The sequence below is a fragment of the Leptosomus discolor genome, chromosome 18 (genome assembly GCF_034619465.1).
Source record: "Leptosomus discolor isolate bLepDis1 chromosome 18, bLepDis1.hap2, whole genome shotgun sequence".
In the NCBI taxonomy this organism is placed as follows: Eukaryota; Metazoa; Chordata; class Aves; order Leptosomiformes; family Leptosomidae; genus Leptosomus; species Leptosomus discolor.
Window position 1 is genome coordinate 12,407,126 of NC_141408.1, and position 24,260 is coordinate 12,431,385.

A 24,260-nucleotide genomic window follows, 5' to 3' on the forward strand; every position below is an offset into this window, starting at 1 on the left:
AGACTGCAGGAGGGCACACTCACTCCAGCGCGCTGTGGTGCTGACGTGAGATGCGCCGTGTCAAACTGGCACACTAACCGCCTGAAGTACTAAACCTGGCAGGATTTAGATCTTCCTCCTTCTCAGACCATTAGCTGCGGTGGAAATTCCTTGGCAGTCCCTGCACGGATTGCAAGGCCCTCGCATTTTTAGATCTGGAACATTGGCTGCCACAAATATTACGCCTCAAAATCAGAAAAAGCCATTTATTACAGAAAAGCAGAAAGCTGATACAATTGTACAATAGTCACTGTGAAATACCTTTTTTTTGGTTTTTTTTTTTTTTTTCCCTGGGAAAATATTATCACGTCACTATTTATTCAGCTCTTAAAAATCTGGTATCAGAGTAAGCAATAATAGGAACTACCATACTCGACAAACATCGGCAAAGCTCTGGCAACAATTGGCATACGAGACAGAAAGAAAAGGTGTAATTATGTCAATAGATTCAACAGGTTTTTGCACAATCAGAGTTTGAAGAGCCACACCGCTTATGTCAAATGCGACACGACAGCAAGAATCGGGCTGTCACCATACGCGCTATATTGCAACAGCTTGTTGACTTCAACGCTCCAGTAGTCCCAGTCAGAATCAGGAAATCTTGGTGACCCACTGTAGTTTCTACACAGATGTGAGCAGCTACCAGAAGAGAGGAGCACAAGGGAGAAGCAGCAAGTGAGGGACCTCGACAGGCTGGAGAAATGGGCTGCCAGGAACGTCATGAAGTTCAACAAGGAACATTGCAAAGTCCCACCTCTGGGGAGGAACAACCCCAGGCACCAGTATGTGCTGGGGGCTGACCGACTGGGAAGCAGCTCTGCAGAGAAGGCTGCTGAGGATCCTGGTGGACCCCAAATTGAAATTGAGCTTGAAAAGTGCCCTTGCAGCAAAAAAAAAAAAAAGACTCCCAATGTCCCTGTCCCTGCCAGCAGGTCGAGGGAGGTGATCCTTCCCCTCTACTCAGTACTGGTGAGGTCACACCTGGAGCACTGTGTCCAGTTCTGGGCTCCCCAGTACATGGACATACTGGATAGAGTACCACAGAGGGCCATGAAGATGATGAAAGGACTGGAGCACCTCTCCTACGAGGAAAGGCTGAGAGAGCTGGGACTGCTCAGCCTGGAGAAGGCTCAGGGGGATCTCAACAACGTGTATCAATACCCGAAGGGAAGGTGCCAAGAGGACGGACCCAGGCTCTTCCCAGTGGTCCCCAGTGACAGGAGCAGAGGCAATGGGCACAGTCTGAAACACAGGAGGTTCCCTCTGAGCATCAGGAAGCAGTTTTTTACTGTGAGGGTGACCGAGCGCTGGCACAGGTCACCCAGAGAGGTGGTGGAGATATTCAAACCCATCTGGCCATGGTCCTGGGCAGCCCAGGTGTCCCTGCTTGAGCAGGGGGCTGGAGGAGATGACCTCTAGAGGTCCCTTCCCACCTCAACCGTTCTGGGATCCTGCTCTGCCTCCTTCTCCAGGAAGCACACTCCTGCTACCCCTCGTGGCAGCACTAGCACTTGGGCAGCTGCGTGACAAGGTGGAGCTTACCTAAGCTAAAGACTAATTTGCCAAAAAAAAACCCCAACCCGAGTTCCCAGCTCACTACCCAGTTGCACACCTGAGCCTGCTCATGAGAAGTTTGGGACTGTACTGCTGGGGGCAGAGCCGCCTCCACGGGCAGAAACCTGCATTTAAGATGATTCAGTGTGACCACGAAACCACAGCCATGAAGCTCCCAGCAGAGGTGAAGACAGTCCCCATCATTCCCAAAAGCATCTTTTTGGATGAGAAAAGAGACGATTTGGCTGAAAATTCACAAAAATCTCCCTGCCACTGAATAAAGCAGAGTTTTGACCATCTGCAGTAGCACCAGCAGGGACGTAAACAAGGGTGACCCCTGTTGCGTTTCCAACCAGTGGTTCCACTCTGGTTGGGCTGAAACACTGGAGCTGAAACACTCAGAATGTCTGATCAGCTGAGAGAGCAGAGGAACTGAAAGTACAAGTCTCCAAACTGTTCTGTGATTTGTCCAAGTAGTTTATAACTGTTGACTTCCTTCTGCAGTTGCCATTCTCAGCAATTTGTTCTCTCCAGGCGGTGATGCCCTTTAATTAAAATCAATTTCATGACATCCTACAGGCCTACACATGATGAAATATATATATATATATATGAAAATGCTTTTTTTTTTGCACAGACTACAGAAAGGGCATAAAAAAAATCCTAAGGCTGCCCCATAACATCACTGAAGAAAACACGAGCGAAGCACTCTAGTGTCCCCAGCCCCAGGTAAGAGTAAACTGTTGCCTAAAGACGTGTCTCTTAAGAACATCTTTTCTTTGTGGTACAGCAAATGGAGCTTGGTGTTGGCTCTGGATGCCACGCAGAGCAAAAGATTGAGAGAGATCTCCTCTTGCGCAGGGACAGGGTGGACGGCGAACACAATCCTCCTTTCTAGGCCTGAGAAGCGTCGGATGCTGTCAACAACAATGACGTTTTCTAAAACATTCTCCGCTAGCCCCAAGACCAGCCTCGCCCTGCATTTCCTCATCTGTCTTTTCAGCTCAGGTTCCACGATCTCTCTGAACACCTGCGCTGCCTCCTGCGTGCTGCACAGGATCGCCACGTCTTTGATGGGGTAGCCTTGCTGGACGTAGCTGTTGCACTGCCTGGCCACGTACTCTGCCATTTCGAATGTTCCCATATCTTTTTTTATGATGTAGTCACCTGACAAAGAATGGGCACATTCAGCCTGTTTAAACAGCTCTTCCAGCACCTCATAGGGCATATCCGTCTTACGTTCTCGGAGGATTTCCTCCATTAGATTAAACATGACGTTGTATATTTGCTTGGCATTACGGACCACTTTGGTCAACCATTCCTGAGGATACAGTTCTGAAAACTGCAGACCACAGCCATACGGGTGAGTGGACTGGAAGAAATCCAGGAAGACCCAGAAAACCCCATTTTTTTTCTTGACTAGCTCCCGGGCACGTTGGTACCAGTTCTCTTCAGGACGAAAATTCTGAGCTTCATCAACCACAATGTGTTTCACTTCTGGGAAGTTCCTACTTACAAAGGCAGCACGTGTCACAGACTGGCAGATCTCATTTCTAAAAAAAAAACAAAAAACAAACCAACAAACCAAAACCCCAAAAAAAAACCCATATGGTAAATCAAAAGAAGATGTGACCAGACAAATCTGTATCGACTGCCTCCATTGCTCAGCGGGGTCTCGCTTGGAGGGCTACTGCTGCTTGCTGTCTAGAAATGCCGAACTTCCTATCTCAGCTGCAGCACGCTGTCTCATTTTCCCAGTGGAAACACTTATCCCCATGGATTGGCTGTGCACAGCCTGCTCAGCCCCCACCAACCAGCTTTGGAGCTACCCTTGGAGGACACTTGGGCCCACCCTTCCTCCATGGGGCCCCCATGGCAAGGCTCCCCAGGGGTGTCCCTCTGCTCTCCCCGGCCCAGGGAACGCAGCGTGGTGCCGGAGCTCCCCTGGGAAGGACGGGTTCCCTCTTCTCCCCAGGGTGAGCAGGGACTGGCAGCACTTCTGCCTGCTGGGGCCAGGACCTGCTGCTGGGGCAGTGCCGTGCCTGAGCGAGGCGGCAGTTCCCTCATGCAAGGTGCCTTGTCCCCCGCGGTGGCCTGCTGTCCTCTCCACGCTGACCCAAGGGGAAATGCAGCGAGAACGGGACTGGGGAACTGCCCTGCCTGAAATCCTCTACCAAAAGGGCATTAGTTTCTGTTCTCCTCGTCTGGATGGCCCAGGTCCAAAGGCCAGTTCCCAGCACAAGAGCTTGCATCAGGCCCAGCGTGGAGGCAGCCACAGAGGAAGGCAGGTGGGCAGCTTCGGTGTCGGCACCAGCCGTAACAGACCGTTGGAACTCAGTCCGTGGGAGGTCTAACGCAATCCAGCGATCACTGAACGTGGGATTCTCCCTGCGGTCAGCGCACGCTGGGTCTGGGCCGGAGCTCAGCTCAATAATACTTTCAGTATTAACAACTTTCTGGAGATGATTATTGTGTGTTTGTGACAGCCGAAGTTATGCATTTGGCAAACAGACGTAAAACCGGCAGCGCTTGTGCTGTATGCACAGAGGATGGAATGAAAGAAAAAGAAGAGAAAATAACACGTTACTGCTTACCCCACAAACTCCTTCAAGGGTAGATTTTCACAGATGTAGAGTACCTCTTCTGCAGAACAGCGAAAAATGTTTCTTATTCTCTCAATGATCTTCAAAGCCACGATTGTTTTCCCTGTTCCAGGAAGCCCAAGGACAAACTGCTCCTTGGCTTTGCGCAGGTTCTTGGAGAGCAGCTCATACTGTTTGAGCGTGAGAAGGCTGAAAATCTCACAGCCAAGATGGTCACTTAAATAGGACCTGAAGCGCAGCACAACGATCACAAGCGCACGCAGGAAGGCGGGGATGTCCCTGGAGGTGAGGATGTAGTTCTCTGGGTACAAGCTGGTGTAACTACACCCGTTTTCTTGCTGGGGACAGTCATCCTCTGCAACTTCCCTCTGGTTCCTTGTGCCGTTCAGGTGCAGTATTTGGGGAATCACACACACTTTTGAAGCGTATCCCCCATCGTTGACCAGTTTCTGCTTTAATGCATAAGCAGTTCTTCTCGAGTTTTCAGGCTCAGCAGAAGAGGCGTCCTTGACTACGGTGTACAGCACTGGATACGCGTTCTCAGCTACTAAGAGAACGTCACACACAACATTCGGGTTTTTCCACAGTCCAATGTCAACGGCCCAACTCCTCGAAAATATCAGCACCCCCTTGTTAAGCCGACGGATTTGGTTTTTCATTAAATCCTCTAATCCAGGATACTCTGAGAACAGGTCGGTGCAGATGGTTTCTGGCTTCCATTTGATTTCATTAGAACCCACTAGGAAAAAAAAAATCAACAATTAGAGAAACAAAATACAGCAAATCATTTACTCAACACACCAGTTACTGGAGGAATGTATTATACCATGAGGTCATCAAAGTAAATGATTTAGTGTGAGTAAAAAATTCGGCATTCCCCTGATACCTGGTGGTAAATCCGTCAGGATTTTTAATGTGAATAAAAGAGATATAAAGTCTATGCTTCAGGCACGCTTGACTTCAAAATGGAAGAAGAAAAAGTCTCTTTGGAGGGATCTGCCTCCTTTCTATCCGCCTTCTCATTACTGAGGTATTCCTCTGACAGATATGCTGCTGCCACCGTGAGAGACCGGTGGTGGAAGGAGGTGGAGCAGCCCTCCTGCCTGGTGAAACACAGCTCACGCAGCAGGGCAACGGCACCTCGGAGCACCATCAGTCTCTGGATGTATAGACACACATTCCTATGAAATATAGGGGAATATGTGAAGACACCTCTCATCCCAATGCTAAACTTGGTGCTCCTCCAAAACAACAAGTAACGGTCCTTCTAAAAGATATTAACACAAAGAGTCTCTTAAATTCACAGGTTAAAATTACAGCTGTAACACACAGACAAATCTCAAACGCAAGCGCACGTTCACACGGACTGTCACAGCCTTCCACGTAAAAAACACATTCTCATCAAGAAACAGCAATTGCACACCCTGTGCCAAACCACTACTAACCGATCAGTACATCGATCACCTGACAGTAATCCTGAAAACAGACGTGAAGACAGCAAAATTACAAAAATAATGAGAAAAATTAGCAATGAATACATACATCCATAGGTCAGAATTTGGAAAAAAAAAAATCCCGGGACTGTTTGGTGAGAAAGTATCTGTTTGCTGCTGACTGGAGTGGTTCTGATACATGGACCTGGAATTCTGTCTCGCTCCCTCGTGTCTCAGAGCTCGACCTAAAGCCACAGCCCTGCTCTGCAGGAACCTTCTAGGATTTACATTGCCCTTGGCTACTTCTATTCCCCTGTCTTTCAGGGCTTGGTATGTGGGAGTATCTGTTGCTCAGCAACCATCGCTGCTTTTACAGCTGAAGTGTTTCTGAAATAATCAAAGTCTTCACCTGAAAAATAAAACCAAGGCAAGCTTCTCCACCCTGCCTGGTAAGGGCTGAGCTTTGCTCTCCCTTGTGTGTCCCAGCCTGAAGTTCCCCCCGTGGCAGTGAGCACGGTGGCAGAATTAACTTACTGGGTGAGATAAACATCTCAGACATCAGACACCCAACTACCACTCGGTGCCCAGCCCCGCAGACCAGCAGCACAGCACCAAGCCACGGGGAGCGAACAGGGTTTGCGAGGCCTCAGGTCAGAGGCTTGTCTGGTTGCTTTGTCTGAAATTTTGTTAAGCTGTTTGGGGCTCTGTTTTGGCTTGGTTTGCCTGCAACAGCAGGTTTTTTTTCTAATAACCAGGTGGCTGTGGAGAACAACCATCAATTTATACAGGCAGGAGCAACCAGCTGGTCTTCTGCACAGGAGGAGATCTTTCTGCCTGTAACGTGGTGATGCAGAGTCAGAAATACAGGTCTGGTAAGACAGCAGAGGTCTTGTGAGGTGGGATACCTGAGGCAGGGCTGAATCCAGGCAGTGAGAGACAGAGCACAGGAGCTCCCAAGGCCAGAAATAGCTCCCAGAGGGTCAGATAAAGAAATGCAGCCCCAGAGCTGAACACAACTGCTTTTAAGGGTAACGGAGAGTAAGTATCTAACTTCTGTGAAACACGCCGTGCTGCCTGAACCCCAGCGGAGCGCTGAACTTGCAGACCAGTGAAGGAAGAACAAGGTGTAAAAGTGCATCAGCAAACCTACAGCCAGTGATCCCAAGCGGATCCTGGAGGAGGAAAAAGAAACCAACAGCATCCACTACGTACTCCCAACGAGAGAACTGGGGATGCTGACGAGTCGCCCAACCAGCCCCCAGCAGACTGGAGGATCCCGAGTGGCAGTGGAAGGCTGAGCATAACGCCAGGAACAGGGGTGGATACTAGGAAATGGGCAGGTAACAACTACTACTGCCACTACTGTTATTATTATTACTGCTTTTTTCACAGTGGTATTCATTTATTGTCTTTTTCTTTCTTTATCTGTAATAACTAGACCTTGACCAATAATAATTCTTCAATTAGACTTCTTAGATTTCAATTATGCTAGAAATAAATCATTCTCTCTCTCTCTTTTGTCCATAAGAAGACTTCTGAGCATAACAGGGGGCAGACAATGCTCAGACCCCTGGGATGCCAGGTATATTGTCAGCAATTGTGTGCGTTAGGGATTACCCTCAGCAGCAAGAACGGGAGAAGAGATCAGAACACCTGAAAAATCAGGGAAATGAACATTCTTGGAGCGGTTGCATCTTTTAAATACCCTAACAGTTGTTTGTGTACAATCTTGTACTTATAGGAGGTTACCTTCCTAGAAATTCTGTCAAATACAATCTTAAATTCAAAAAAATATCCAGAATAAACAGCTTACCTGGGTAGAGGCATTCTTGGAGTTCAGACACACACTGGAGACCAGCTTTTGAATAAACTGGCTTGATAAGTGGAGGACCGTTTGCCAAGCTGAGCTCATTCTCAAATTTATCAGCCAGATTTGAAAGATCTCGGGGGAAGAAAAAAGTATGTTGTATCCATCAAAACCCTTCCATGTGAACTTTTAAAACCCAGCACTAAAGAGCAACTAAAATGATTCATTTAAAACCTCCCTTCGCAACCCTACCCAAGGAAATGCTGCCTAAATAGGCAGGAACGACAGTATTCCATCAAACCAACAGGATCCTGATTTGCTGTGGAAGAGAGAGGGCTCACAGCACAGAGATGGCTTCAGAGGTCAAAGGCAAGACCTAGACCCCGCGTGGGATGAGGGGGTTGAGACCCCAGTGCGCAGGTAAGAGACGCCTGACACGCCAGTTCAGCACACCAGCCCCCTCCAGGAGCCACCTACGTGTCCCACGGGTCCCTTCAGCAGATGCCCTTCTCCAGAAGACCTTGCTGCTTTGTTCTCCTCCTATCAACAGCACCCTGGCTGCCGTTGGTGTGAGTGTGTCCTTTGAAGAGCCCAGACACCCCACCTCCGAGCGCAGACCAGGGCCACAGGAGAGGTTTCACACAAGGCCAGAGCTGCCAGGCACGGCCGGGGCTCCGCTGGGACAGGGTAGGACATTGCCATGGGCACACACTCGAGGGAAATTTGTGTCACGGGGAACCTGTAGGAAAGGAGGGCGAGTTTCACCTCAAGACTGAAAAACTCTTACTCAAACCCGTGGTGGGAATAAACCCTTTAGGAGCCACCACACAGGCCTCGTTTGGGGCGATGGAACAAAATGCAGGGCGCGGCTTCTGAAGGGGAAGGATTTCACGACGAAGCAGGACGACAGGCCTCGCTTAAACCAAGCAAACCCTTGCCCCCCTGCTCCTTCAAAGCAGCCTTGAACAGCCGCAGAGCCCCAGCGGGTGTGCAAAGTGACGTTTGGGCAGACATCTGGAATGCACGGGAGCCTCGGGAGGGAGGAGCGGTTTGCAGCCCGTCCATACCCAGCGCCGCTTGCTGAGCTGCAGCCTTGAAAGGACTTTTCTCACCCTCAAGCTCGGAAGAGATGACTGACCAGGCCTGAGTAGCTACCCTAGTGTTGCTGACTTCATTACCGATGTTATTAGTCCTTGACAGGGGGAAGGACAAGAAAAGTTGCAGGTCAGTTTGACGCCACCATTACCGCTAAAACGATTATTTTACCTTAGTACTTGGGCCGAGATCCTGGATCTACACAGATCAAACCAGGGCATAGAGAGTAATCTTTGCTAGTGCATCAAGCACTGGGGATTTCACTCCACGGGGATCAGCACCAGTAAGGGCATTTTTTGGTTTTCAAAATAACCCCCTTTTAGGCGCCTAAAGGGGCCAGATTTCCACCAGGACACCGCTCCCTCCTAGAGCATCTTAACAGACCCAGCCACCTTCAAAAGTTTTCTGCAATTCTCATTAAGAGAATGGAAGCTCCGGGGCAATTTTGAATCTTTCCACTTCATTTAAGGGAATACGGGATCCCTAGGAAAGCTTATTCCAGCTGGGAGTGCTTCAAAAAGTCCTGCTGGACCAATTCAGAGAATAATGCCTCACAGAACAGTTGGCTGTACTCTCACCCCCGGTGCCTGTGACTGTGCCATAGCCCAAAGGCCCTTTTCTAGGTTTGGCGAGGACACAGAACAAAAGAAGTTGGTCTTTCCTCCTGAAAGTTTACAAACCGAGGCAGAAATGAAGTTGGCGCTGAGGTAAATACAGGTTTTACCTGGGTCTGCAGCTGTCATGAGCTCCGTCCACTTCCTGACGCTCAGCCTTTCGGCCGTGTCACCCGTCACCGTCCAGGATTCAGGGTTATCGTGGAAAACAGCGCAGCAAAACGGCTCCACTCGCACGGCGCAGACATAGCCCTGAAAGCATCCTGCTTCGTCATGAACGCTCAGGATGTAAGTCTGAAACTGCACGCCGGCCTGAGAGCTGCAGAAGTGATGGACGGCCACCGAGCCCACGGTATCAGCTACTGTTTTTTCTAAGGCTTCTTTCTCCACTTTGCTATGGCTTCCAATGACTTCACCGTCATCGCTCACTCCAAAAAATAAATAACCACCCTGAGTGTTTGCAAAGGCAGAGATGTAATTTGGAAGGGTTTTTCTGATGTAGCCCAAGATGCTCTCTGTAGAGAAGTTCTTAAATTCAGTATGTGTCGACTCCGTGAAATCCAGGACCTCCCCAGCCATCAGCTTGTCTCTCTTTAAAAACCTGGCCGCGGCATCTAGGATGTTGAGCTCCTCAGTGTTCAGGGGGGTCACTTTTGCCCCTCTGTCCAAATTCAGCAGAGATTTCTTAGTGCTTGGCCCATCCTCACCGCGGTGCGCGGCACCGCTTGCCTTCCTCCTCAGAAATTCAGCAGCGTAGCTTGGAGTCATAGGGACGACCGAAGTGATAGACCTGTGGGACAAACCAGTGCTCAAGCTACAGATACGCGGCTTGGTGGCTTCACTCTTCTGCTCTGGACCTCCACAGGTCCATGTTTTAACAAAAAGCAGCAGGTGACTCCCCTGCTGCATCCACGTGAAGTATTCGCTGGTCTCGCTGCCGTCAATGCACTCCCTGAGGCTCCGCTCTATGTCCAGACCGATGCCATGTTTCCGAAAGCAGTAGTTCTTGTCTTCGCTCTCCATCCTCACCATTCCTCCTCCTGAATTCAGCAACGCACACACGGCTTTAGAAAACTCCTTTCGTTGCTTTTTCTGACTGGAAGAGCTCTTCTTTCTGGATCTCTCTCCTAAAACTATTTTCCCAATATCTACCACCGTATCGGGATAGTTCGTTTTCAAATTGATCAGCAGCTGCCCTTCTTGTCTGGCCATCCCGATCCTGAAATGAGAAATTATTAGAAACGCTTCGCGGTTATACACGGCCGCGTGACAAAGGTAAACCACACGCCTTCGGCTTAGGCTCACGCTCTCGATTTAATCGACCGGAAAATAAAATCCCATTGTTTGCAGCGCACAAGCAAAGCAAAGACAGGCTATTGCAAAGACACCCGCGGACCTCGTGTTAATTAATCTCATTTATTGGGCTCTAACAGAGCGCTGGAAGCCACCACATCCCGCTGTCTCCACCAGGCACCACCGACCCCTCCATCCCCGGAGCTCAGCACCGCCGCCGCGCTGCGGACGAACCCCCCCCCCCCCCGGGCTGGCGGGGGCCGAGGGGACCCCCGGGACTCCCCCCCCCCCGCCCCCTCCGGGGCTGCCGAGCGGAGCAGGCCCCCGCCGAGGGCCGGTGTGCGGGTGACCCCCCGCTCGGTGGGGCCCGCTGCAAATGGCGGCGGCGGGGCTGTCCCGGCCTGGGCCCGCCGCCGGCTCCGCTGGGCTCGGGGGGGCCGCCGACCGCCTCGCCCCCCCCCCCCTCCTCCCGGCCCCGGCCCCGGCCCCGGCCCTACCTCCCCTCCCCCGGGGGCGAACTCGGCCCCGGTGCTGGGTGCGGAGGAGCCCGGAGGTGGCGGGTCCCGGCGCTGCGCGGCCCTTCCCGCTCGGTACGAACTTTCCCGCCTGCGGCCCGGCCCCGCCCCGCCCCGCAGACACCGGGCGTTGATTATTTCAAATAAGTTTAATTTTAAAAATATTCTATTCAGTGCTAAAATAACTTTCCACTTCCACGCGCGGCCGCGCCTTCGGCTTCGCCAGGCTCGATCACAGACTCGGCGGGACATGCAGTGGCGGCGGGGGGGGGGGGGTTGGGGGCCGGGGACTGGCGGCGGAGGGGGGGGGGGGGTTGGGGGCAGAGCCCCGGGGCGGGAGGGCTTCCTCGGGGTGGGGGGGACACCCCCGACCCCCTGCCCAATCCATCCCCATCCCAGGGACGGGGTGGGGGGGTACCTAGGCCGGGGTCCCCGGGTGCAGGAGAGCAGCTCCCCCTGCTCTGCCGGCTCTCGGGGGGGCGGGGGTCGTAGACCCTGCCGGGAGGGGAGGGGAAGGGGGGGGGTGTCTGCCCCGTGCCAGAGTAGGGGCAGGGGAGTACCTACCCTCCACGGGGGGGGGGAAATGGGGAGCGCTCCTGTCTCTCCCAACACTAATGGCTTCAACAAGCAGCTTATTGCACAGCGTCCCAGCGGACTCCTGCCCTGCTAGGGCAGAATCCGGCCTCTCCACCCCCGCCACTGCCCCCCAGCGCACCCCACCTCCAGCCTACGCTCCCCCAAAGGAGTGGACAAATCCCTTCGTGCGGGTGGAAGGGCAGCTCTCCCATCCCCAACACCTAGGGGAGGGCGGGCAGGGGAGCCAGAAACAGGCAAACAAGCATCTGCCAGTGCCCTGGGGGGGGGGGGGGGGCCACAGGAGAGCAAAAAGCCCCGTGGACAACTCCCCCAGACCACCCACCGGAGGACACACTCCCCCCTCCCCCCCCCCCCCGGCTATAGGAGAGGTCAGCAAGGAGAGAGGGAGCCAATAAATAGAGGCAAATTTGTAAGTACTGGTGGCTGCCTCCGCCGGGAGCCTCCTGCCCCCAAGAGCAGGGCAGGCTGGATGGCAGAGTAGCGGGAGCGCCCGTCCCTGGGGAAGGGGCAGGCTGGAGGGAAGCACCCCCGTCCCCCAGGGGAGGGTGGGCGGCTCTGCGAGGGGCTGGCGAAGGCGCTCTCCCCGGGGCCGGGCAGGTTAGCTCTCCGAGGCCGTGTGGCACACAGAGTTCTGATCGGCACAAAATCTCTTCAGAGGCGGTGCACCGGAGTCCTCCTCCTCTTCAGTTACCTGCAAGAGCCAGAGGCAGAGGTCATGGGGACAGCAACAGGAGCTCAGCGTGCCCACCAAGCCCCGCGGACCTAGACAAGGCTGTGCCATGCTGTGGGGACACCCCGGGCTTTCATCTGGGAGGAAGCCTCAGGAGTCAGAATCCACCTCAGCCCCAGAGACGGCTAGAACCATCGTTTTACTCTACCCTCCACACCCTTTCTTCATGCTTTAACAGCTGAACTGAACCAGGGCGACAGCTTGGGAAGTTTGGGGAGCTCCTGGAGGGCACTTTGGGACTGCAGAGCAAGTCCTTCCGTCACGTTGCTGCTACAAGGGGCAGCGACAACGGTGAAAGGGCCAAGCCGAGCCCACGTGCATTTAGACATGGTTTCAATCCCCCTTCCCTTACCTGAGTCTCAAGGGGGACTGGCTCTTCCTTTGTGAGAGTGGGAGGCTCGTCTGCAACTTCCGAGGAAGGCAGGGAGGGCTCTGGGGAGAACAGAAGGGTTAACGAAAGTGCCGACCCAGGAACACGGCAGGACCCAGCTCAGCGCTGAGCCAGGAGAGGAGACCTCCAGCAGAAGACACATGTCTCTGCTGCCCCATCAGCGCTTCAGTCACCCACCGGACAAGCAACAACTCCAGCAGGGCCTTCCCCAGGCCCAGCCATCCTCCTCCTCCCTTCCCAGCCCAGCACCCACCTTCCAGCGTCTCCTGCCCCAGTGTGGGTGGCTGCGAGTCATCCGTGCGGAAGTCGGACGTGTGGGCAGGACTCATGGACTCGCTCTGCTGGGGACTGGGGCTGGAGTTGGGGCTGCTGTCCACCTTGAGCTGGTAGACGTCCGACAGGGAGCTCTGGTTGCTGTTCTCATCTGCAGAAACAGCACCTAGTGAAGAAGAGCACCTTGACCCAGGGGCACAGGCAGCCGAGGGCGGCACTGAGAGCCCGGGGTCGTAGGGAGAAGGAAGAGCAGAGTCCGAGGCAGTTGGAGGACAGAGGATTCACTGCCACCCATCGACATAAGGGCTGCTGGGTGCAGGCTTCCCTGCTGGGACACGACTGGCATCAGATACACCAGTGGCCCATGGGAGAGGGGGTGCTTCTGCCCAGGGAACGAGCCTGAGCAGACAGAGAGTGACCCCGAGCAGAAGGCCCAGGGGCGGCACAAAGCGCAGCGCTGCCAAATCTCACGTCTGCAGCTCGCCAGGGCCCCGGGCACGCGAGGGCAGGAGGCCTCTTGCTCGCGTTACGAGGCGTTTTGCTCCTCTTCTGTTTGCGAGGCGGCAATCTCACGCCAGGAGCAATGCCCAGCACCCGCCTCCGGACAGGGGAGGCAATCCTGGCACCCATCTTTTCCGGGTAAAGCGGTCCCAAACCGCAGGCCTGCGATGCTAACAGCATCTCCTGGAAGTGCCAACACGTTCCCTGATTTTCCTTGGCCGTGCCGAGAGGCTGCAGACAGGCACGTGCTCTGCTCCAGCAGCGAGTCCTTGCGCTGCCTGAGCCTCGCTGGGCTCCACCGCAAAGCCCGGCCCGCTCGTGGCTGGCTGCGGTGCTCCGGGATCAAGAGCAAGGTCAAGGAGATCCTCTGCCCTCTCCTCCTAAAGTCCATGCAAGTCACTGCTGGAAGCAGGGGGGGGCTCAGCTGCAGGCAGCTACCGGCCTCTCCCCAGTAGGGGCTGCAAAGTGGGAACGGCAACCCCCACTCCTCCAGTTCCCCCTGAAGCTTCCTACAGGAAGATCCCAGAAGCAAACAAGTATGATTCTTGCCGACAGCAAAAATTAACAGTTTCAGCAGAGTCCAGAGGTGGATCAGCACAACCCCGCACTGAAGACAGTCACTGCTCTGCCCGACACACGTAAGCCAGCAACACCCCAGCTTCTGTAAGGCCTTAGAGCCTTTCCCCAGCGTCAAGGGGGCTCAGCCAGACTCACCTTGGAACTCCAGGAGGAGAGAGGAGTTGGCAGAGGTGTCAGCTGGGAAGCCATTGGGTTCTCGGGCGGTGCTGCTACTCGATTTGGATTTCTCTTTCTTGAGGAGAGAAAGAAAGACAAGGTTAGAGGAGGCCACCACTGCCAACGGGATGCACAAACTGCTCCCTTCTCCCTCTCTCCAAGCAGCCCAGAGGGATGTGCTAGCGCAGACCTTTTCCTTTTGGGGCACTGTTCTAACGAAGAGGCAAAAATTCCGCTGTGACGCGTCCAGAATCAGGAATAAAAGGAGGAGTGGACACTCATCGAGGTGTACCACCGAATAAAAGCAAGTCCTGGGGGGAATCAAGGCAGAAAGGACTGCAGGCAGCACGGGAGGCCAGGGGCAAGGGAGAAAACCAGCACGGATCCACAGCACGGCTGCGGGGCGGCGGCAGAGCAGAGGGAGACCAGCGGGAGGCTCCCGGGTGAGCGAGCCTGCCCCGAGGCCCAACCTCCGGTAGGCCCCAATCCTGCTGGAGAGGCCCGGGGAAGCGGCGGCTCCCAGAGCCGCCCCGAGGCTGCAGCGGGGAGCCCTCAGGCCTCTGCCCTGCGGAGGAACCGGCGATAGCTGCTCAGCCGCGGCTGAAGGCGGCAGCTCCCGGCTCGGCTCCGGCCCACCGCCACGGAGCGGGCCGGGCCGGAGCGGGGCCGGGGCGGCCCTGAGGGGAAAGGCTCGGCCCCGCGCCGTACCCACCTCCTTGCTGTCCGCCACCGGCACCCACTTGAATATCCGCAGGGAGGTGTCGCCCACCGTCACCCACTTCTTCTCCCTGCGCGGACACAGCCGTTAATGGCGCCGGACCGACCCCCCCCCCCCCCCCGGCCGGGGATGGAGCCAGGGAAAGCGGGGGGCCCAGGAGTACCCTGGCAACAAGCCCCGCCCACCCGCGAGGCTCCGATTGGTCCAGGGAAACGCCAATCCAGGCGTTCAAGCCAAACCCGACCACCCAGCGGTGAACGCCGATGCAAAAACCACCGCCCCCCGCCCCTTCACCCCGCGCGCCTCGTTGTGATTGGTCATGCAGCCCGCCGATCACCGACGCTTCCGGCCTCTCCCACACCCCCGAACAGACGGGGCGAGCTAATTGGCTGCTGCCTCGCTATCCCCGCCCGCCACCCCACGCAGCACGCTGATTGGATACTCGCCACCGGAGCACCTCCACCGGCACCCGTGTGGTGCCGTGATTGGTTGCACGCCGGGCAGGCCCCACCCCCCCCCGCGGCCCCGCCTCTCACCATCTGCGGACGCGCTCGATGGCCGCCATCACTTTTTTGATGTCATCCTTGGCGCGGCTGCGGGTCTCGGCGCGCACCGAGCGGCCCGACATGGCGCCCGCAGCCCCGGCAACCCCGGCTCCGCAGTAACCGCCGCCTGCCTCCGCGCATGCGCGCGCTCCGCCCCGCCCACGCCCTGCGCGCGCTGCGTCACCGCGCTCGCCACGCCCGGAGGAAGGCGGGGTGAGAAAAGGAGGGGGGCGTGGGGAGATTCGCGGCGCGTAGTGCGCCTGCGCGGCTCGCCCCGCCCTCCTACGGGCACGCAGCGCACGCAAGGGCGGGGCGACGCCGCCGCTGCCGCCATCTTACTTTGGGGCAAGGCTCGCCCAGCGCTGGGCACGACTCAGGGGCCACCAGTCCCGGTACGCCGCCGTACCGGGACTAGTGGCCCGTGGGTCGTGAGTCACCTCAACTCCTCCAGGCAGCAGGATTAAAGCGCAGCAGAAACCCCCCTCTCAAAGCAAAAAAAAAAAAAAAAAAAAAAACCCACAAAAAAACCCCCCAAAAACCCAAAACCATACAATAACCCAAAAAACGACCAACAAACCAAAAAACCCAACCCCCCCCTTTTCTAAGCCCAGAAAAAAAACCTCGCTGGCCCCAAGCCCTCACTCCCATGGGACAACGATGAGAGGAGGCAAGCCCAGCATCACCCTGGGGACCCCCCCCAAACCTTTCCCCAGGCAGATGCGGCGCCCAGCTCTCCCTCAGGTCAGGAAGCACGCGAGGAAGGCCCCTGGGCACTCGTTTATTACAAGTTATTCAGTCTTATCAAAAAATAAAGATAAAAATAAACTCCCCAAAGGTGGAAGGCGGCTCCCCATGACCACAGGGAGCCAGGATGTCCCACTGTACGGGCAGGATTAGTGTTTCTTGCCGTAGATGGCGGCCAGCGCTTTGCGGGCGCTGGAGATCTGCTGCTCCAACCTCTCCCGGGTGGCTTTGTTCCCCGTTTTTTTCAGCAGAGTCTCCAGCTCCTCCACCACGGCTCGGTGCCCGGCGGTGTTGTGGAAGACACGGATGGCCCGGTCCCCGCACGACACCAGGTAGCGGTTGGTGGTGTCAAAAGCCAAGTCCGTGATGGCCCGCCCGTGCACGGCGCGGAAGCGCTCCTCCTCCTCCCCTCGCCGGGTGTTGTAGACGGCGATGTCTGCGCCGCTGGAGACGGCGACGACGCGAGCGTCGGGGGACAGGGCGATGCGACACGGCTCCGTCACCTCGCACGTCCCCGTCAGCAGCAGGTACGGATCCTGCTGCTTCTTGTATTCCACGTCCGTGTCCCAGAACTTCCACGTCCCGTCCTTCGAAACGGTCGCCATCCTGGAACCAGGAGACAACGTTGACAGGAGGTCACCATCAGGACAGACTGACCTGCACCGCGGCAGAGACACCGGCACTGCTGTACAGCAGCGCTGGGAGCACGGGGGGGGGCTCCTCCTGATGGGCTTCAAAGTTACATTGAAAATTCAGCATTTTAGATCCTTTTTCTGCAAAGTCGTGATCTTTAACCTGTTTTAACATCAGCATGCATGTTATGCCCGCTGTTAATTTTGACATTGACAGTGATTGGTCCGCCCTATTAACTAACTTCATTGATATTCCTGTGCTAATATAATCACTGGTTATCTTACTGATCCAGATCTCTGATATACAAATTAGGATGGGGAGGAGGTGAGGGTCTTCACCTGAACATTCCTTTGTTTCTATGCTTTCATCCCATAAGATAACACCCCAAGAACGGGCACTTTCCCTCCCTGTCCCTGTCTCCCTGCCTCCCTGTTCTGTTCTGGACAATTTCACACCCCGCAGCAGCTTTAGCTTTGACCTTCTTCGTAAGGCAGCTGCTGTCTCTGAGCATCAGTGAGGTTTTGGGTATTTCTTACTATAATGTAAACCGATCAAACCAGGAAATTAACCCAAAACGTTAGTTATTCCTTAAAGCAATTAAGTCGTTCATTAAAAGCAATTAGTTATCAATGAAAAGTAATTATCTATTCAAAATCCAAACCTGATTATAACAACAAGAGCAGAGGTGAGCGCGAGGCAACGGGGCAGCACCTCTTCCCCTGCCACCCAGGAGTCCTTTGGGGACAGAGAGCTCTTTCGGGACACGCGAGTCTGCCCACACGTACATCCGTGTCCTCCGTCCCGGGCACGGAGAGCAGCCACCCCCAGGGGCAAACCCACGGGGAACACGTGGGTGGCAGGAGCCAGTCAAGGTTTTGCCGCCCCAGGCTCCCTGACGCAGCACAGGGGTGCAGCTGTTGCAGCAAGCACCGGATTTAGGGGTTTAGGATCCTGCTTAGAAATCCCCGTACTTTTCCCAACTTGAGTTGAATGTCAAGAATTCTAATTGGTGGATATTAATAGGAGGAACTAATGATTATATTGGGAAAATCAGTCTCAAATGGAATAAATGATCAAATCTGAAATAAAATCTGTATTTCCAATGCTGCTGCCATGCTCCTGTGAAATCCCAGACCCGAGGTGTTCATTAACCAACGATCTCTTGGTGGGTGGAAACACGGACAGTCTGTTGTAGCCCCAGAGGTCTGCAAGGCAGGATTGACGGTACCCGCTGTGGATCATCTTTGAATCGTGACCAAAGCAGGTCCGAGCCAGGAGCCAAGAGCCAAGGACATGTTCCTTGGCCAAACATGGTCCATTCAAGGAGTGGTCGAGACCTCCGACTCACGGACCACCCACCCAAATTACACCCCCAGCTCACGAGGGAACAGGAGAAGACTGGGACAGAGGCTGGGGACTAATTGCATCAGAAGCGAGGAAAGAAGGACCAACCACCGAGGGAATGACAATGAACATGCATTGTATAGACTGAATCTGTGTGGATTAATGTATAAATATTTGCGGACGGCAACGTGCAGGGGGACATCGTCGGGAAGGATCCCACGGCCCCGGTGCGCACCGTTAACGAAGGACGTCCCTGCCGACCTGACGGTGTCAGAGGAGTTTTTCTGACCCACTGCGGGTTTGCCACACAGCCCCCCTGCCCAGGCTGCAAGGGGCCAGCTCGCGTGGCCCGAGGGCGAGCCAGAGGGAACACACACTCACCTCCTCGAGTCGTTGGAGAAGGCGAAGCCGTGGACGCCAGCGGCGTGGCCTTTCAACTCAAAAGCCCTGGTCACCTCCCGGAATTCTCCGTTCTTGCCAAAACACACCTCCCACACCTTCACGTCGGGGGTGAAGCCACAGGACGCCACGAACCTGGGCGAGCGAACAAGCGGAGACGCAGGGTACGTGTTACAGAGCCCCCCGCTTCGGCCGAGCCCTGCAGGGCTCCCCTCCGAGCAAGGCAGGGGCAGGGGCAGCCCCCCTGCGCCGAGAGGCACGTCAGGCAGGGCTCTGGAGGCCAACCTCCCCAGGCTCCCACGCCGAAACCTTTGCTTTGGTCAGCTGGAAAAGTTTCCACTGAAAGCAGGCAGGTAAAGGGAACGCTGAGGGAGGTCACCAGGGACCGAAACAACTTAGGAATGAGAAATCCTTCGGCCAAAGTAAAAAAGCTCAACGCTTTTGATCCCCAAACTCACTGAGCTTGGAGCATGGCAAGTTAGGAGATAGAGGGGGGGGGAACAAGATGATAAACGAATGTCCCAATATTTTAATTTTATAATTAACCTTTTAAAGGTTAGAAGTGCTGTTTGCTTTGCATACATCATCTGCATTGTTCTCTGCTCTCGGAGGCCGCTGCTGTTCTCCTCAGCTCGCAGGAGATGGTGAAGAGGAACAGCAGTGCTGAGGCACAACAGCAACCCACCGAGCGTCTGAGACTACTCAGGTGAGAGTCAGCACCCCTGGAAGGGCTGCTCTCAGGGCCCGGAATCCCTTTTTTTTTTAAAAAAAAAAAAGCATTAAAATTGCACTAAAATAACAGCTAACTGCTGATGGTCTGAACTGGTGACTGTCCTCTGGGAAGGAGCGAGGTTCCTGGTCGCTCCTGCAGCCTCGCACTCTCCCGCAGGAGCAGCCTGGAACGCCTCCCACCCCTCACCTCCCGCAGGGCGACACCGTGGCGTAGGCGTTGTTCATCTGGTTGGTGTTGATGCTGGCCAGGACTTCCCCCTTCGGGCTCCAGATCAGGATGGTCGTGTCGCTGGAAGCTGTCATGATAAACTTTCCTGGGGGGGGGGGGAAAGGCAAAGGTCAGGTCTAACACTGTGAAAGAGTTAAAGCCCTGACAATCCCTGACTAAGATACATAAAAACTTTACTTTCATTTTTTCCTGAGTTTTTCTTCCCCTGCAAGGATGGTTTTAGCAATTTGCTGAGCAAAGTTGATAAACAGATAACATCTTGCCTGACATTAAGGAGACAAAGCTCCAGCCATCAAGGAGACACCTCCAGTACACAACTGATTGTTACAAAAGGTCGCACCACAAAAGGGGCCCTGCCTTGTGCTCAAGAAGAAGGATTCAACTAGTCAACAGTGTGAGGAAGACTATGAACGCCGGGAACTCATCACCATAAGACTGCCCTTCTCGGGAAATCTGATGAATATGCATGATTTTTGTGTGTATGAACCGATGTGTTTTGCTAACCCGCCGGAGCACGGACGGAAGGAGCCATCCCCCGTCCTGCCCGGCGCCACAATAAAGAATCCCTGCTGGATAACACCGAGTTGCTGTTGAGTTTTCTTTGATTCAACTGTCACAGACTTGTCAAAGGCCTAGATCAGTCCCGCAGCAGGGCGACCTCTCCCTGAACCCGGACAGTCAAGTGGCACCAAGATTCAAGGAGTGCAAATCCCCTGGGGTCCGAGCAGAGAGCAATCTCAGAAGATTCAGCTCCTGGTTGTGCCTTAGCGCACCCTCGGCATCAGCAGCCACCAGCTGGCCACGGGTGCTCAGAGCCCACGCGCGCTTCTCGCCCCAGCAGCCCTCAGGTCCCCCCTGCAGAGCTCAGCTGGTACCACAGCACTGAGGCAGCAGATACCCCACCCTCCCCAAACGGCTGAAACTCGAGGTACCCCAGCTTTCGAGTCACGGGTTGCAGGCAGGTCACTGCAACTATCCGTGGTGGCTGCTTGTGTCAGCATTTTGGACTCCTGCTTGTTTCCCCTTGCAATGCTTTCCCCTTTTCCACCTCAGCCCAGAGAAGGAGTTGCCTGTTTTACCTTTCAGCTACTTGTTGCAGGGTTAAGTTTTCAGTTTCAGGGCTGAACAAAGGTCTCAGTTAACATCATCTCCGCTCTCCTATTACGGAGGTGAATTCACATCCACCCACTCCCAACTGCCCGCTGTCACATAACTGGAGAATTAATCCATCAAGCCCTCACCACTAACACATACCCCCACCCCCAGCCTCTGTTTTCTGGAAGATCCCAGAAGTCCAAGACAGACCATACGAACTCACTAGAGAGATTTTTGGCTGGTTAAAGAGAGACTGGTGGGACAGAACAGCGACGCTCTCAATTTGAGACCAGATCTCTTTTGCAACAGCATCCCTGAAAATGTCAATGAGGAGACTGGGCACATCAGGGAGCGGTTCTGTGCTTACAGGAACACAACCTGCCTGAAAAATTACATCCTTCAGTTCACTCAGTAGTAAAAAAATGCTGAAAAGGAACCTAAGAGACTACAGAGAATCAACTACTAGTGCAGAAATCGGCCTTGAGAATGCCAAAACCCCCGACACTTTCAACCCAGCAGCTCTTGCTTTACAAGGAAGCCAGAGCTGATCTCAAGCCTCAACAAGTTAACAGCTCGCTTCCATACCTGTCTCTGCAATTCCGATGTTAATGACAGGAGCCTTGTGCTTCTTCGGGAAGTCCCCAGCAGCTGCAGTGAAGGTGAAGCTGCCATCATCCTTCTTCGTCATTTTATAGACACGGACAGTCTCGCCATTTGCCAGCCAAACAATGAACGCCCTGGGGAAGGACAGACACCCTGAACCCCTCAGACACAGGCGATCTCAGCTCAGCCTGGCTACCACAGGCAAGCTGACAGGTCATTCAGTGGCACCTGGGGAAAGGGACAAAAAGCTGTGTGCTTTACGAGGGCACCCAGTTCTCTCCCTGGGTTAGCTCAACTGCAACACTGAAGGGAAAAGAACAGGATTTATTACCCCACATCTGGAAACGAGATCCCTTCCTCTCTCCGAAAGAGGCCGCTTCACAAAGGGCCAAGACGTGGTTTTCCACCCCCCTCTGCAGCCAGCAAGAACTCAGCCCAGCTGCAGGGCCTCCTCCAAGGGCGTAACAAGCACCTCCCGGGGGGCGCAGCAAGGGGGGCACTGGGATATGTGCCCAGAGAGCCACATTAAAGTGCCAGCTGCTTTCCCAACAGCCCACGGATCAGGGGCACTGTTAAGACCTCGCGAGGGATGTCACCGCCACGCAGCCCGGAGGACACACCACTAACCCCCAGCAAGGCTCGGGCTACGTGACCGGCAGCTCTACCCCCAGGACATCCCGGTGCCCCCCCCGTACCCCCCAAGTGGTCTCTGGGCTTGTTGACGAAAGGTCGCCGTCACGACAAACTTATCCACACCGCGGCAGAGACGCCGGCACTTCGGTACGGCAGCGCTGGGGAGCGCGGGGGGGGCTCCTCCTGACGGGCTTCAGGGTTACATTGAAAATTCAGCATTTTATATCCTTTTTCTGCAAAGTCGTGATCTTTAACCTGTTTTAACATCAGCCTGCGTGTTATGCCCGCTGTTAATTTTGACATTGACAGTGATTGGTCCGCCCTATTAACTAACTTCATTGATATTCCTGTACTAATATAATCACTGGTTATCTTACTGATCCAGATCTCTGATATACAAATTAGGATGGGGAGGAGGTGAGGGTCTTCACCTGAACATTCCTTTGTTTCTATGCTTTCATCCCATAAGATAACGTGCCAAGAACGGGCACTTTCCCTCCCTGTCCCTGTCTCCCTGCCTCCCTGTTCTGTTCCGGACAATTTCACACCCCGCAGCAGCTTTAGCTTTGACCTTCTTCGTAAGGCAGCAGCTGCTGTCTCTGAGCATCAGTGAGGTTTTGGGTATTTCGTACTATAATGTAAACTGAGCGAATTAATACAAAACATTAGTTATTCCTTAAAGCAATTAAGTCATTCATTAAAAGCAATTCGTTATCCGTGAAAAGTAATTATCTATTCAAAATCCAAACCTGATTATAACAGGCTGGGGGTGGGTGAGGTGAGGCCTGGCCCTACCGTGAGTCGGGGCTGAGGCGGACCAGCTCGGCGTGGTCCAGCCCCACGTTGGCCCGCAGGCAGCGGTGCTCCCGCGCCGTGAAGTCCCGGGTGCTCCACAGCCGGACCGTACGGTCGTCGGCGCACGACGCCAGGTACTTCCCGCTGCTGCTGAAATCCAAGCAGGAGACAGAGCCGCCGTGGCCCTATGGAGAGAGTCCGGTCACAGCGGGGGACAGGAGGAGGAAAGCGGGGGACCCGGCGGAGCAGGAGGCGCCGGGGCACCCACGGTACCTTGAGGGCGGCGACCAGCAGCCGGTGGGCGAAGCTGTGCTGCTGCGGTTTGTCCCTCCGGGCCCGCGCCGGCAGCTTCGCCTTCCTGGGCTCCTCCGGCCTAGCGTCGCCGTTCGCTCTGGGGCCTGCGGCGAGCGGAGGGTCGGGTCAGCGCCGCCCGGCCTGGCAGCCCCCCCTCCCCCCCCGCCCCGTACCCGCGGTACTCACCGTCCACCGGGGCGGCGGGCAGCCCAGGCGAGGCGGCGCGGCGCAGAGCGGCCGCCAGCAGCACCAGGAGGAGGATGAGGAGGAGAGCGAGGGCGCCCGGCAGCACCGACCCGCCGAGCGCCGCCGCCGCCGCCTCCATCTTCCCGCCGCCGCCGCCACCTCAGCGGGGCGGCCCCCGGCGCGCATGCGCCGAAGCGCGGCGGGGTGCGTGAGCGCCTGGAGAGGAAGGGGCCGGCGCGCATGCGCGCCCACGGGGCACGGGCGGCTCCACGCCGCTTCCCCTGCGAGCTCCGCGCAGGCCGCCCCCTGGCGGCGGGGGGGTGGTGGTACCGCTCCCCTCGGGGCCTGCCCGCCCCCTGCCCGCCCCCTGCCCGCCCCCTGCCCAGCCCCCTGCCCGCCCCCTGCCCAGCCCCCTGCTGTTATAATCAAGTTTGCATTTTGAATAGATAATTGTTTTCATGGATAACTAATTGCTTTTAATGAATGACTTGAGTGCTTTAAGGAATAACTAACGCTTTGTATTGATGATATTAGTTTACATTGCAGTAAGAAATACCCAAAACCTCACTGATGCTCAGAGACAGCAGCTGCTGCCTTGCAAAGAACGTCAAAGCTAAAGCTGCTGCGGGGTGTGAAATTGTCCAGAACAGAACAGGGAGGCAGGGAGACAGGGACAGGGAGGGAAAGTGCCCGTTCTTGGGGTGTTATCTTATGGGATGAAACCATAGAAACAAAGGAATGTTCAGGTGAAGACCCTCACCTCCTCCCCATCCTAATTTGTATATCAGAGATCTGGATCAGTAAGATAACCAGTGATTATATTAGTACAGGAATATCAATGAAGTTAGTTAATAGGGCGGACCAATCATTGTCAATGTCAAAATTAATAGCGGGCATAACACGCAGGCTGATGTTAAAACAGGTTAAAGACCAGGACTTTGCAGAAAAAGGATATAAAATGCTGAATTTTTTTATGTAACTTTGAAGCACGTCAGGTGGAGCCACCCCCCGTGCTTCCCAGTGCTGCAATAAAGAAATGTCTGCTGCTCTGCAGCGGGGTAGATAAGTTTGTCGTGATGGCCACCTTTCATCAACACTGCCTCCCCCAGCCCTGCCCCAGAGCGGACCCG

At 54.9% G+C, this 24,260-nt stretch overlaps 3 protein-coding genes across 7 annotated transcripts; all 3 read right to left on the bottom strand.

Moving 5' to 3' along the window:
* Positions 1 to 231: 231 nt before the first annotated feature.
* On the bottom strand, positions 232 to 10,408 carry LOC104344115 (schlafen family member 11). The gene is made up of 4 exons (XM_009948168.2): positions 9,256 to 10,408; positions 7,443 to 7,571; positions 4,188 to 4,935; positions 232 to 3,146 (listed from the first exon to the last, which is right to left on the bottom strand). Exons 1-4 carry the CDS (start codon positions 10,355 to 10,357, stop codon positions 2,276 to 2,278), a joined length of 2,850 nt encoding a protein of 949 aa, XP_009946470.2. The 5' UTR covers positions 10,358 to 10,408; the 3' UTR covers positions 232 to 2,275.
* A 1,654-nt stretch (positions 10,409 to 12,062) lies between these two features.
* Positions 12,063 to 15,526, bottom strand: BCL7B (BAF chromatin remodeling complex subunit BCL7B). Of its 3 annotated transcripts, none has more exons than XM_086475388.1 (6): positions 15,435 to 15,526; positions 14,893 to 14,968; positions 14,160 to 14,256; positions 12,925 to 13,095; positions 12,633 to 12,712; positions 12,063 to 12,241 (listed from the first exon to the last, which is right to left on the bottom strand). In XM_086475388.1, exons 1-6 carry the CDS (start codon positions 15,524 to 15,526, stop codon positions 12,149 to 12,151), a joined length of 609 nt encoding a protein of 202 aa, XP_086331514.1. In that variant the 3' UTR covers positions 12,063 to 12,148. The 3 variants fall into 3 exon arrangements, with proteins under 3 accessions (XP_086331514.1, XP_086331513.1, XP_086331516.1); XM_086475387.1 differs by having other exon boundaries at positions 12,925 to 13,110; XM_086475390.1 differs by lacking the exon at positions 12,925 to 13,095.
* A 689-nt stretch (positions 15,527 to 16,215) lies between these two features.
* TBL2 (transducin beta like 2) lies at positions 16,216 to 23,316 on the bottom strand. Of its 3 annotated transcripts, XM_086475385.1 has the most exons (8): positions 23,131 to 23,269; positions 22,924 to 23,048; positions 22,651 to 22,835; positions 21,484 to 21,525; positions 21,205 to 21,356; positions 19,483 to 19,609; positions 18,546 to 18,698; positions 16,216 to 16,793 (listed from the first exon to the last, which is right to left on the bottom strand). In XM_086475385.1, the coding sequence occupies exons 1-8, from the start codon at positions 23,267 to 23,269 to the stop codon at positions 16,337 to 16,339; spliced, it is 1,380 nt and encodes a 459-aa protein (XP_086331511.1). In that variant the 3' UTR covers positions 16,216 to 16,336. The 3 variants fall into 3 exon arrangements, with proteins under 3 accessions (XP_086331511.1, XP_086331510.1, XP_086331512.1); XM_086475384.1 differs by lacking the exon at positions 21,484 to 21,525 and having other exon boundaries at positions 22,651 to 22,797; positions 23,131 to 23,316; XM_086475386.1 differs by lacking the exon at positions 21,484 to 21,525.
* Positions 23,317 to 24,260: the final 944 nt, after the last annotated feature.